The 14,607-nt window shown below is 41.3% G+C and overlaps 3 protein-coding genes across 5 annotated transcripts in view; 2 read left to right on the top strand and 1 right to left on the bottom strand.

Moving 5' to 3' along the window:
• LOC148389522 (syntaxin-2-like) overlaps nt 1-14,607 on the top strand; it is a 44,883-nt gene that overhangs the window by 27,479 nt on the left and 2,797 nt on the right. The gene's annotated exons all lie outside the window — the stretch shown is intronic.
• Nucleotides 355-2,173, top strand: LOC148389524 (centriole and centriolar satellite protein ofd1-like). The gene has a single exon (XM_088392398.1). It carries the CDS (start codon nt 452-454, stop codon nt 1,910-1,912), a length of 1,461 nt encoding a protein of 486 aa, XP_088248524.1. The 5' UTR covers nt 355-451; the 3' UTR covers nt 1,913-2,173.
• Nucleotides 7,839-12,851, bottom strand: dnai2b (dynein, axonemal, intermediate chain 2b). Its single transcript, XM_088391765.1, has 12 exons — nt 12,633-12,851; nt 12,195-12,356; nt 11,999-12,120; nt 11,770-11,912; nt 11,585-11,698; nt 11,330-11,469; nt 11,139-11,261; nt 10,845-11,068; nt 10,494-10,629; nt 10,279-10,425; nt 9,987-10,205; nt 7,839-9,842 (listed from the first exon to the last, which is right to left on the bottom strand). Exons 1-12 carry the CDS (start codon nt 12,813-12,815, stop codon nt 9,831-9,833), a joined length of 1,725 nt encoding a protein of 574 aa, XP_088247891.1. The 5' UTR covers nt 12,816-12,851; the 3' UTR covers nt 7,839-9,830.

Genomic DNA, 14,607 nt, shown 5'->3' with positions numbered 1-14,607 from the left:
AGTCATTAATTGGCTCCAAACACCATTAAAAAAAAACTCTTGATATATTTTTAGATCATAAAAATGAATCTATCTTGATTTTCAATTTTATCAATTTGTTTTGGAGGAATTAGTAAATCAAGTAGCCAAAGCAAAAAAATATAGTTAATAATTAGTAAAGAATAAAATACTGGGGGGGAAATTCTCATTTATTTTTACCTCAGAATGCTTTGTAGGGTTACCATGGCGATGACAGTCATGCACCTTCTAGTCAGTGTGGCATCAAATTGATTTGAAGTTGGACTTTGTGATGCACTTCACATTTAATCTCTTTGAGATCACTGAACAAAGCAAGCGAAAGGTTACCGAGCTTGTTCCTGTTACCATTTTTAATCGAAATCATTTTGATTGACATTTTCAAAAATCAAAGGCAAGCTATATCTTGGGGGACGCATCAAACTTGACAATCATCATGTTGTCACCGAGGGAGGATGCTTTATCTTCCAGTGAGCTGAGGGACAAGCTCTTTAAAAGATTGAAGGATAAAAAAGTGCAGGAAATGCTCCAAAGCCAACTGCGCACTCAAATTTCCACATCTCCGCTTAGGGATGACGTCAACGAGCGAGGCTTTTTAATCAAACTTCTCGCGCATGTGGTGAGGCATCGCAAACCTCGTTTATACCGTGATGCGTCAACTCAAACAGACCACGCTGAGACGATAAAATTGAAATTTGATGAAGAGAGACAAGAACTGGAGATGACCAATGAAATTAAGGCAAAGGCAATATATGCCAAAGAAAATAACAAAATGGATCCAGCTCAAAAACAAACCGAGGAAGATGATGCCCTTGTCCAGAGTCAAGTGGTGCTGAAAGAAATGGAAGCAACGAAGCAGCGAGAAAATGAGTTTAGGATGCAAATGTTTAAAGAGATTTCTAAAAGACACCAAGAGAAGGTCAAGACCACCGAGGAATTATTGAGGCGGAGAGAGCAAGTGATGAAAACAATAAAAGGCACACATGACCACAGGGTATGGAATGAACTCTCAAAATATGAGCTGGAGGTGAACGAGGAATACATCAAGACAACAGAAGAACCCACACATCCTCAAAACCAGCCCGCAGAAATGGCTGCAAAAGCAGAAGACCACAATCGTGTCATCTCAGAGTTGAAACGATTACAGGAGGAATTGAAGGCAGAACTTCACACGACCTCGCTGCTGAATCAACAGAAGGAGCTCCTGAAGGACAAACTGGAGCGTGTGAGCGACTACACCCCATTAAAAAACACAAAAGCAAAGTTGGAGAAACAAGTGCAGCTTCTCAAGACACAACTGAAGGAATTGAAGGTGGAGAAGCAACGTATTTGTGCAGACTTAGAGAAACCTTCTCTGGCTTTGCAGTCAGAGCTAAGAAGGCTGCAAAGTCAACACCGACTGGAAAAAGAATCCATGAAAAACCAGAATCAAGTTCTCCACACGCAGCTCACCCTGAAGGTCAAGCAACGCGTGAATCTGAAAATCCAGCTGACTGAATCTGAGGAGAACCTACAGTGGTTCACTACTCATGCTGAGAACCTTAAAAAACGCCTCCACCAAAATCAAGAATTCCAAAAACGTCTCCGAGCCATCTCCAAGTCTGACATGCAGAATTTCTCTATGCCGAGAAGAAATGAGTCACTGATGGAATCCAGAGCTTGGATCTGTCAGCTGCAGAAGGACGCTGAAGCCTTCCAAGAAGCCTACACAAAATGTCTGGCGAGTCATTCAAACGCTCGCTTTGCACAAACCATGGGCGGTCCAGGATTCCCCTCGAGGGACCGAATCAACTCAACGGACCGAGCAGCCTCCAAACAAATCTCCTGGGACTTTATCTCGGAAGGAGACAAAAACAACAAAAAGGACCCGGAACATTGCCCGATGGGCGACATTTGAGAAGACTAAAGTAGAATTTGAGGTCAAGAGGATCTCTGAGGAGAAAAACAATCGTGGTGAAGTGTTTTGCTATAAAGACGGAGACGATTTGTGGCTGAAAGTGGCAATCTGAACTAATCAATTCCATTGTTTCTTGTCGTTCGATACAATAAATAGGTTCGATGTACTCAATTGTAAGGTCCAGAAAATTAAAAAGAGAAATATCAGACTTAACATTTTATGTAAGTTCTGAGCTAAGTTCTAATTTGTCAAAAAATTAAAAATTTAGACGTATTTTTTTATTTAAACATTTTAAATTTAAATTTTAAAATAAAGGAAAATATAATTGAATTTAAATTTATTTTTTTTAATTCAAAATGATACAATAAAGGAAAATATAATGAAAATAAATAAATAAAATATTTACATTGTTTGCAGAATTATTTACACATTCACATGTTTTGATATTCTTTGTGTTTCTTTTTTCCCCCCCTCCATTGATTTTTTTTTTTTTTAATTTTTGTTACCCTCTGTCAAGCCAATCGGTTTACTACAACAATCAAACTGAAAGTTGTTTAGGAGTCACTAAAATGTTTTCTAGGTCACGGATGCTTGAACCGCTGCAGCTTTTCCAATGAATGCTGGCTAATTGAAAGTTTTTCGCTTTTATACAGAGCATTGTGTTGTATCAAAAGTATCATTGCAGTCACCGACTAATGCAACATAATTCATCCAAAAATATGTTGATTTTCTTTTCATGAGCACCTTTTATGTCTCTCAAAAATATTTGACACAAACCAGCTGCTATGCTAGGTTAATTCAACATAGAAAAAAAAATTCCTGCTAATATTACAAGCACTCCATCTTTTCTTTTGTCGGTTGGCATTGAGCGATGCTCGGGTGGTCTTATCTAAATATCCGAGCTAGTATGGCCATGAGAGCACTCAAGTGGGCTCTCTAATGGATATTATTATTTCCTTGTTTAAAAATGTGATCCATTATGATTGCGCAAAGATGCTTTATAAAAGACGATGTCACTTTCGGTCAAGTTATCGGGTTGTGAGGCCACGGCTGGAAAACGCACGAACAATAAGTGGGATAATGCTATCGCGTGAAGCTAACATCAAACTTTCATGAATTTAACTACGAAGAGCTGAACAGCAATATTTCCGAAACCTTCCGCACGTGCGAAGCGCATATTGATCTCGACGTGTGATTAATGTCAATCGTTGATTAAAAATGCGCTTCATCCAACTAATGAAATCCGATACGTAGTCAAAGAAATACGACTTGACGACAAGCTATAAAAATATAAACACGACTTCTATTTCCCGTTGTGTTACAGTCGATTATTTGAACACTGCTGACGTCAAAGTGTGGAATTCATCCATCCTTTTTTTTTTTTAGCGAGCCACTCAAACTTAACCCGAGGCCCGTTTAAGTTGTCCAGAATGTACACGTGGATAAAATGATGCGAACATGTGTTGACCTAAATGTTGATTTCATGCATCTCCGTTCTTGTGATGCCACTTCTGCAGTCCGGTGTTGATGTGGCCGTGACAGAAAATAAATTGGTGTACCAGAGGGGGAAGCAGCCAACCCATACATCACAAATGTTCTGTTCGGGTCATTCTGTCGGCTTGCTCTCAATCTTCACTTCTCGTGTTTACAGTAAACACAGTGTTTGGATGCTACTGAAGAAAAACATCCACCTGGATCTACCAAAAACCACCATCTGTTTTTTGGTCTGATGAGACAATAATTGAAATTTGGTCGTACTTGGTGAATTGAGAAAAAAAGCAGTACATTCGTATAATGGTGCGTGGAATTATCAAAATTGTGTTTCCCCGAACACAATTATTCCAAACAAGTGCTCTTAAAAAATGTGAAATTCTTTTAAAGCCACATTTTTAATTGCGATGATGATTTGTAGATAAAACCCAGAGCACAATGGAGTCGCTTCACTTTAAAGTTTTTTTTATATGTGTGTGTGATAATTAATTCATAAGAACATAGATGGCTCTTCTCTGCTTATGAGATTTAAAAAGATTCGCCCCCCCCTTTGATTCCTCTATTGAATTAGCATTAATGGAAGCATGCAATTGGAAGTAAACAAACTTCACAGCGTTTCCCCGCTGTTAGCAAAGCAGACACACTTCACAGCTCATTTGCCTCATAGCCCTCACGGAGAAGATTGCAACTTAGCATCTTCTTTTATTTCACAAGGGGAGTCGAAAAACATCCTCATTCCCAGTTTTTATTACACTCGCATAGAAATAGTGTCACAACTCACAACATTGCAGTCTGCAAGTCAATTTTTTTAAGGTTCACTCTGGACAAGCTCACCTCTTCAATATTTATTGTTTGCTAGCTGCATGATTGTTGCGCCGCCGTGTCCGTGCAGGCTCTCTTGACAACCTTTTGGTGTTTTATAACGGTAATATCGAAATATTGCCGCAACATGCAATAATACAGCCGCAAAGTCATAAAGCAATAACTTTTTTTTTTTTCGAATGAAGAAGCAAAAGGGCTTTTGTTATATTACCGAAGGAAGAAAAAGCTGTCCTTGACATTTATGTTATGTGAGAGCTTAAGCATCAATGTCAAAGGCCATCTCTTAAAAGTTAGATCATGAAGGCCAAGGTTTTTTTTTTTTTTGTTTTTTTTTTTATGATTATCATCTTTAGACACCACAACAATGGCGTAGGTCGTGGGAAAGCGTCAACCTGCGGCTATGATTTTAAATGATCACATTTATTTATTTATTTATTTATTTATTTATTTATTTATTTATTTATCTATTTATTCTAGCCATCCAAAAAAAATAACACGTTCCCCCATTTTGGTTGTGACCGAAGTCAATTGTCTCCCATTCTGCACATCTCGCGGCGTCATCTAATGAGAGCAGACAGTTTGCATAAATGGCTAATTTTAATCACTTAGGAGAGAGCGCTCTAAAAAGCGGGTGCGAAGCCTAAGGGGTGCGTCTCGTCCCAAATAATTTTTTCTCTTTTAACTGCAGAGAAAGAAAGAAATGAATTCAGAATCTGCGGGCATTTTGCTTTTATCAAGTGAAGCCTAATTGTATTTATGTATATTGTTGAAGCAGTTCATTAACCTTTCTGAAAAAAACAAATCAATAGAGCAATTTGGAAAAAGACATCAAGTTCCTGGGGCTGTTGTCATTTTTATGTTTGCTTTCCCGTGTCGACATCTAGAAGTGCAAACCAATTATCATGACAGCAACACAGCAAAGTCACGTCAATAGTTCCAATGGTGATTTTTATAATGGCGGGGGAAGAAAAAAAAAAAAAATCCCATGGATTGCTTCAGTTTGCTGACTAAATAAATTAACAGGCTGCTCCATCTAAATTGCCTAGGATAAAAATGGAGGTAAAAAACTATTGCCACGTCGGCCCCAAAAGATGCCAGCCCACCGGGCATCCACCTTGCGTTCCAGATGGCCACGTCAGCCCTGCTGAGAAGAATAGCAGGTTTCTTTCTTTTCAAACATGACTAAAAAAGGTTGTTAATTGTCTGAGGGCACAGTGTTGCAACCATTTTTTTTTTTTTATACGTTAAGTAGAAACTTGCTAATGAGGATTCTCACAAGAACACGTCTGTTCTTGGAATTAGAAACATTTCCATAGTAACAGAATATGAACATATGAATCCTGTGATTAAATTAATCATACTTCCATAGTCATTCCCAGAATTTGAAGTTATCAAAGAAACATAGAAAGAAAAAAAACATTAGTTTGTATTTGCACAATGGGACAGGTCTCGGTGAGTTTTTCCACATGATTGAAACAGTTTAAGGCGTATTGGAGTTTCCCCGACGTACTCGCACAACGCCAACAGGCAGAGCTGCGTCGAGAATAAATTGTGCAAATTCATGCGCACCAACAGATTGAATTCGAGATTGAAGCCGGCGGGATCTTGCTTGCCGAGTTGTAAATCTAAATGCATCTGATATGTTCTGCCGAGTCTAACGCCTGGAAAATCAAACGTATCCTTTTTAAAGGATTTTCTGTTTTCCCTTTAGGAAAGCACATTACCCACAAGATACATAGTTGTGTATTATTCATTCACTATCAACCTAGAGACAGAATAAATAGTTCTCTGCATCAAAATCTCAGGAGTGTATCAGAAATTAATACAATTCTGGAACTCGCTGACAGATTTTCATACAGAGTTGTGTCTAATCTTGATGTGTAAGCGCTTTGGAAAATAGATGGATGATATTCACATAGTTATATATTCCATTTTTTTTTTTCAATTTGAGGAATTTTGATGCCAAGCTCCTTGGTGGCAATCGCCAGAATTTCCCCAAGTGGCTTCCCCTTGAGATAATGAAGTGTGACGAATTAGTAGGTAAGAGTGTGAAGAAAAACACTTTTGAGAAAAGCGCTCTTGGATATGACAGCTTTTCATTTTTCTCGTTAAAGCCAAAATGATTCCTACCTAGTATGATCACACTTTCACTACTCTATCCTCGACGTCTTCACACAAACAAAATGTCTGCCAATAATGCGTTCCTATTTACTCACTTAATTTGCTCTGCTGTGATTGGATGATACATTTCCTCGTCTACAAATTACCCGAAGATGCTGTTGTGTGGTTTGTTTACTTGGCTAGCGACGAGCGACCGATGCTGAGAGACTTTTGAAAGTGGGAGTGTTTCACTTCAGAATAATAGTCGATTAGCTCCATTAATTTTTTTTTAAGTCTAAAAAAAAATATATAAGGATACAGGTGATTGTATGTGCTGGATGCTGCTGTGCTTCAGGCCTCAACTGAACTCAACTAGAATTCAGCACGGCCAGTCTGACTGTGACTGAACCCGAGATGAGCACCGAGGTTTTCGTATGTGTCAAAGGACTTTGTCAGCTGTGATGGAGGGTGCTGGTGTTTTTTTTTTTTTGCCAACATCGCCCCCGGGCACTCTTGAAGCTTCACATTTGAATTTTGGGAGCAAAGGATGACTCATTACAATGCAAAGTGGTTCGTTGTAATTAGAGGGATGAAGGGTGTCTTACTATGGGCCCGGCCACACGTGTTTTATTCATATGGAGAGAAAAAAAAATGGTTTGAACCCATCTTCAACTCTTCCATTCGCGATGCCGTTGAGAATTCTCGGATGAAAAACTCTCTTGTTAGCGTGACCCGTGAGCCGACATCTTTCTCCTCTACCCGCTCACTTCCTGCCAGAGGACATTAGCGCGACACCAAAGCCTGTCTCTTAAATCTATACCCTCGTGAGTACTCTCTCCCCTCTCATTCATCAGCCGTCTCCACATGTCAGGCCAAGTCGGCGTAGCGGCTCGCCTCGTCCGCGTGCCCGAAGCCCGCCAGTGAGGTCACAACCTGGCTGAGCTTCACCGTGACTGGCAGGCGGGATGGAGCTGCTCGGCCTCTCTTGGCAGGGGCAGAATGAATTCGGAAAAGGCTTTGACAGAAGCCATCTGGCTCTGTTGCAGCAGCCTAACGGGAGCGACAGCAGCATTTAAATGTCCATTCAATGTGTCATTGTGTCATCACTTTTTAAAAACCCATTATTGTTGTATTTTTCCATTTATTTTATTTTTCTCACCCAGTTTTGGCCCTGCAGTGTACATATTTCCTAAATCACATAACCTATAGAGTAAAAAAGCCACATATAGGGATGATTCACACATTTACACAATGAGAACGCCACTGCCACCTAGTGTAGTGGATGTGTCATTACAATTTATTCAAGTATGGCCCCAAAAAGTTCCCCGAGGTCAGGTTCCACAAAGTTCTCACAAAAATCCACATATATAGGGACGCTTCACACATTTACATAACGAAAGATAAATCTGAGAATGACAACGCCACTGCCACCTAGTGTAGTGGATGTATAATTACACCGACCCCCCCTCTGCCCCCTCCGGAGAACCCTCCAAACCTTTCTCAGCAATTGCACTCACGTCACTCATTCATTTCCCCTCAGAGGACGTCCCAAAGCAAAAAAGAGCAAAGCCCTCCCCATCCTTGCTTCATTGCCGGTAGAAAAATGTCACCACTAATCCCGCAACCTATTAAATCACCACCATTTTTTTTTAGGACAGTGCTGTGCAGAAACAGTGACAGGGGAGATGATGTATTGCAGTACTCTCACACACACACACATGGGCACCAAAAACTCAAATAGAAACAAACCAAGCATAAATACTTGTGCAGCATAATGACCGGGTACGGAATCAGCGGCGTCATCCGCCATAAAACACCTCAATTTTCATTAACCCTGACGTGGACATGGAGAACAAGGTAGACAAGTGAATTTACGGTTTGGGCCTTCTGAATGCTTTATGACTCCAAAGCTGAAGCCGGTTACTCAGTCAAAGCATTCATAATTCATAATAACTGCAGCGCCTTGGCTTGATAGCGAAATTTGCCGACATGCTAACATGGATAGATGCGGGACGTTTCATTAGGTACACCTGCTAATGAGGTCTGTTACATCAGCAAAAGTGACGCTGGCAGAGCGGTATTAATTAAAAAGAAAATTCCATTTGACTTCAATTGCATTAATTTAATATTTCCAATTCACATTTATTATTGTGAATTTATTATTTGTTGCATTACCATCAAATTCCAAACTAGATAACAGCCATATGCAGTGCAAGCAAAAATCCATTTAAAAAAAAAAAAATCCTCCACGCTGCATCATTTCTATCCCCAAACTGGATATTTGAAATTTGCTGATCTAAGCAACTTATTATACCCACTCAATGCTAATGATATCCACTATAATAGTCTACATCTGGATGTTAGAGAGGATTTATAAACAAAGAAGGGGAGTTGGAGTGGAGGGGATTATTTACTATTTACATTTTCATTTAATTGGATCATCATATTCTTCAGCTGGGTAAAAAAAAAAAAATTGCATAAGCTTGCACCAATTCTACAGAGACAAAACCGCAGCCTCACGCACTTCCCACTTACTCACTTTCACTTTCTTTCCTTCTCCCCCCCACCTCCATCCAATTTCCAGCTTTCCATCTTCATCCACTTTTCTAAATGAATCTCACTAAAGGATTTGGCTGTTGTGCGCCCGAGCGGGAAAAAGAGGCAGCAAATTTGCCCCGACAAATAAACAGTAGTTGCGAAACAGTCGGAATATTGATTTGTGTGATCTGTGTGTGAACTGAGAGGCCCCTTCTGTGGCAATTTTCTTCATTAGCCGCCAAATTAAGGTGAGTGACAGGCTTAGGGCAGCTCGATAGGATGGCCAAATCCGCCGGGACGGCTTTGGCGTCTTCTGGAGATGTTTACGTTCCACCCTCACTATCCGAAATATTCTCCTTTCTAATCATTTATTCCTCCTTGATGTGTCGCTTGGAGCGATGGCAAATTGCTTGATCTTCACTGCAATCAGATGGACCATTGTATCACAGCGTCTTGGTGTGATCTGGGTCTAATGAGGCTGGAAACCAGCTGCTCTCGCTTGCTTTTGTGAATAATAGATGCGACGGGGCCGCGTTTTACGTCGGTCACGGACAGGTTTCCTCAGTTCTCTGTTGGGGAAAAAAAAAACATCTACCGTGTGCTTGCTAAAAAAAATGAGCCTAGCGCCACTCTGCCTAATAAAAGCACTCTGTTTAATTGACAGCTGTCAATGATTTGCTGAGGTGCTGACTGTGAAGCAACCTTGAGGGACGAGTTCCTCGTTGCAACACTTTTACGCTAACCGGCATGAATAAATCACTGCGCCGCTCAATCTCCATTTCTTCATTAGCAAACTTCTTGCTCCCGTGGCACAATTTCTTACCGCTGCGTTTTAATTTTTGGATTTGGGAAGTGAGTGGGTGGTCCTACCCATCTGATTCAAAATGGTGGCTGCAGCTCACCAGTACTTATTTAGCTTCACACCAAGATGAGTTCTGCTGATGTGCTCTTCTCATCTGCCGTCCATCTATGAGCCAATCTGAGATAAGGCAGAGGGAAAAAAATATACATAGAAATGAAAGTGAGATTAGATGACTCAAGATTAGATTTTAATAAGATCACATGACACGTGATAATAAGAGGAAAATCCACAATATTAGTTCGTCAAACTATGATAACTTACCTCCTCCCTTTCCCGCCTCCTCCTCTTCTCAGCTTCCACCATGCTGAAGAAGTCCTGCTCGGCTCTGGCAATAAGTTGCTCGGGAGTCTCCTCACGCTCGGCCGCGTCTCGGCCCGCTTCGTCCTCTCGGCTCTGCTCGGAGCGACTCCTTTCCTTCAGGCGCAGTTCTTTCTGACGAGCTTCCAGGATCTTCTCACGCTTGGCCTCTCGCTCTAACATCTGCGTGACACAAAGATGTTTCTTGATCTTCTGGAATGATCATTTTTTTTTGGGAGCAAGCTGATTTTCTTACTTCAGCCATAAGACTTTTTTCATTCTTCTGGAGGTTGGACAGTCCGGAGCAGATCTCCAGTATTGTAGCAGAACCCTGCTGAGAACCGCAAGCCACCAGGCGTCCGCTCTCATGCAGACGCAAGCTATACAGAGCTTCATCACACACCTGGGAAAACAAAACTTGATTCTCTCACCAAAAAATCCTCGAGGCGACCGTGGGACTAACAAGTTTACCTTCACACTCAGCGTGGGCTCGGTCTGCTTAAACAAGACGTCCCAGATGTCCAGCACGCCATCCATCTTCACGGTAAAAAAGACAGAGGGTCTAATAGGACTCCAGCAGGCATCTGTCAGGCACGACATCTGGTATCTGATCAAAGCCAAGATGTCAACATGGGACTTGGCCGAGACAACAAAACTGCTGTGAGGACACGTAATCATGCCAGAAAGTTACAGAACAAGAATAATTAAAAAAAAGAAGAGTTACAACAATACTGAAATCAAAATTAGTTTCTTTCTTAGTTGTTTTCAAAGAATCCAGTCAGGCTTGCAATATTGATTCTTGGAAATGAACTCGTAACCTACTTCGTCCACATGATGGACGACTCCTTAATGTCCTCGGACCAAATTCGAGCCCTCCAGTCCCCTACAGTGAGGAAGTTTTTGGGGAAGAAAGGATTCCTCTGCAGGGCGTAGACGGGTCCGTGGTGGCAGTCGTAGGTACACACTATCTTCTCAGCTGGAGTCTTTGCCTTCCTGTTACAGGACACCACAGTGCCCTGCTCGGTCCCCACCATGAATTTGGTTGGCTAGAGAGACAAGAGGACATTTGTCGGGACAGACTTAGACATGGTCTTGTTTAGCTGAAACAAAACCCACCATGGTGGGTTCGAATTCCAGAGAGATGGCTCCCAATGCCCGATCCAGGTTTCCTTCCCGACCCAGGTCCAGAATTAACTGCTCTGTAGGCTCGCTCAGCCGACGGACGTCCCACCATAGGACCTGGCAGAAACCGTAGCGTTCAGTCCGTCTAGCTGGACACCCCTGAAAGTCGATTCAGATTTACTGACCTGTCCATCGGTGGATGCAGAGAAGGCTTCTGTCCCGGTCTTGGATTGTAACCAAATGGCTTTGTAGACTGGATCCCTGTGACTCTGCTCGAGAGAGGAAACATCTGCGGGCTGACTGCCTTTACGGGTGTCCCAGAACACTAAAACCAAGCAAACATAAGAAGTCCATCAATCGATATGCTGGACCAGGACTGGTAGCCAGTCTGGTGTGTACCCTAGCCCAAAGTCAGGACAGGATAAATGTTCTGAACCCACCAATCTGTCCATTGTAGCTCCCACCGACAAGGGTGTGCGGATCTTTGGGATTGTAGTCCAGACAGACAAGAGGAGACGCCGGCTTCAGGGTCAGCTCAGGCTTGTTGGGATTCTCTGGAAAGCACATAAATATCCAAATGACTGGACCATCTTTGTCTGTCTTTCTGTCTGTCCATCACACTGACCCATGTCCCAGATGTATGCATCCGGGCTCATGTCTGTGGAAGCTTTCTGGAACTCCAAGCATGAGTAGGCAGCAGCCAGTTTCCGTCCCCCGTCAGGGTGCCAGGACAGACAGGTGACGGTTCGCTTCACCTGGTTCGGATCTCTGTTGAAGCAATCCATAGTGGAAGTTTGATATCTAAAAACCTGTAGAAGGAAAAGCTCCCATGGGAACCGTATGTCATTAAATACCTGAAAACGTTGATGGTCTTAGCAGATGGCGGTTCCTGACTTTGGTCCCGTGGCTCTTCATCTTCAAAGTACTTCTGGTAGATGTCAACGGCGGTGTTCTGTCCAACGCAGTGCCCTATAACCTGAACCCAACAGAGATGAGATTACAGCGTACAAGACAATTTTAGAGGCTGTGAGGGACAACAGAAGATCTTACATCGCCGAGTTGCATGAGGCTGTTCAAGTAGCTCTCATCTTTCTCAACCTTCTTCCTGAAACGAATGGTTTGCTCCATCTCTTGGGGGTTAATGTCTTTGGGCCACCCCCCTTCCACGTGGTTTATTCCACGGCTTTCTGATTCAAACCTCTCTGTGTTTACCTGGAAAGTAAACACAATCAACCACTGTTGGGTAGTTTAACACAAAACATGATTAACGCATAATTATTTTCATGATCTAGTGATGATCATTGATTAAAAAAAAAAAATCAATCGACAATGGCCAGTGCTGACTCAATCAATGGCATTATTTTTCCTAACATAGTTAATATAAATTTGACTTTTGGAAACAATTTAAATACATTTTATTAATAGTGAGCTGCATTTAGCACAGTAAATAAGTTTTTAAAGGTTAAGCTTTTAATACTGGAAGACAACCTGGTGTTCGGACATGTCCCTCGAACACTGCAGCGCTTGAGCGCTCCTGCTTCTCGTCATGAACTTCAGCGCAAGGTCCAAATCAGGAGGCACGTCCGCAAGAAGTTCCGCCGGTCGGTCAGAAAAAAGACATTGGCGGCCAAAATCCCTGCGGGGCTTTGTGTACTCATGGACAATCTCCATCTTGTTCAATCAACCCGAAAAGACGCAGCAAGAACGGCGTCCTCGTCTCCTAGCAACGCAGAGGACCCGGAAGTAGGCGCAGTAGATTTATTCAACTTTACAGAATATTTCAAATACTGTCATGAGTTAGTTACAATGTCCATTTTATTTCAGTTTCAATTATGACCAACTCTATAGAGATTGTTTTTGTCTGTTGAGTCACTTTTCATAGACCAAAAATCAATTTCCCGTCTTGCTGTATGTTTATTATTATTATTACAAGGACAATTATATTACCAAGTGACTTTATGCTAAGTGAATACCAAAGTGGTGTAAAGTCTCCTCCAATCACCACAGTGGAGCAACTTTTGCGCCGTCAGTGCAGGATAAATTCTTGTGTGACTAATGACAAATCTTGTTCAATCATATCATCTTTCTTCCAGACCACGAGCAGAGGGCATAAATGACAAGGATGCCGCGGAGAGAAAGCGAATATAAATGAACACTGCTGAGACTTCTGCAGGACTAATTAATGATAATTGTGATGAATTATGTGCAAGAGGGAGTTTAAACATTCCATCTGGAAAGGAGGTTCACAGATGGCTCAGAAGAAATTTCTTCTTGTAAACCACCCTACCAAGCTTGCTTTATCATTTATTATTCATTTTATTCATCATTATTATTATATTTATTGTTATATTTATTTTTATATTTATTTATATACATGTATTTTTTATTATTAGTTTTATTTTATTAATTTATTATTATTTATTATTTATGAACGTGAGCCCATCCCTCTTTGTCTGCTCGTGAAAGGGACGTGAATGTAACCTTATATCAAAAAAAAAAAAAAGTGAGTCAGTCAGTCCATGACTGATTCCAGAGGTGACTTGGTGTCAGACTAAGCCCCCATTCAATGCAGAACTAAAAAACGGCATTACCCGGCAAAATGTCATCATATCCACATATTGATGTGTCTGTGAAAAACATTGACTGACATTTAAACAAAGAAACAGTATTGAGTGAGATTTCTGTACACACCGCATTAATGCATTTCAAAAAAGCCAAAAGGGCTCGATTGACTGAGGGTGGGTAGATTACCAAGTCATATTTATTTGGCGGAGGTTATTTTCACAGCTGTTTGTGTTTGTGGATACTACCCATGCAACTTTTGAGAGCAACACTGTTTATGTTTCTAAAGAAGGATAGTGTGGTCTCATTTACACTCTCTCAATTTATAGTCATTTCCACAGTAATGGGGTCGCTTCTCGCCACTCTAAAAAATACATCGCTGGGTTCAGGCTCTGAAACTGCAAAATTAACCAGCTAAATCAGTTTTAGTGAGCATGTTGTTTTTCCCCCTTCTAGTATGCAGTTAAGAATGCAATAGTATGTGTCCTGCACTTCCGCAAGAGGTTGTTGGTTTTACCCAACAACTGTTAAAGTCTTAATGGAAAAACACTCATCCGTTTTATCTCAGTGACCTTATTTTTTGACCAAGAGAATATCAGCACAATCCCAAGACATTTTAGAATGGTGATAACACAACAATATATATATATAAAAAAAGCAATAGTCTGTTTAACAACATGAAAGCCAATATGGTTTTATGTCCAAACTGAGCAACTTGGGCCTCCTCTAATGTGAGTGAGTGAGTGAGTGAGTGAGTGAGTGAGTGAGTGAGTGAGTGAGTGAGTGAGTGAGTGAGTGAGTGAGTGAGTGAGTGAGTGAGTGAGTGAGTGAGTGATCCTGCTTTGCTTGAGAAACACAAAACCAATCCTGCCAACTAATGTGCCATTGCAAGAACAGCTTC

The sequence above is a fragment of the Syngnathus floridae genome, chromosome 12, assembly GCF_059516105.1.
Source record: "Syngnathus floridae isolate MCC-2025c chromosome 12, RoL_Sflo_1.0, whole genome shotgun sequence".
NCBI lineage: Eukaryota > Metazoa > Chordata > Actinopteri > Syngnathiformes > Syngnathidae > Syngnathus > Syngnathus floridae.
The sequence above is the reverse complement of the archived record's forward strand: the minus strand, read 5'-3'. Positions and strand labels throughout refer to the sequence as shown.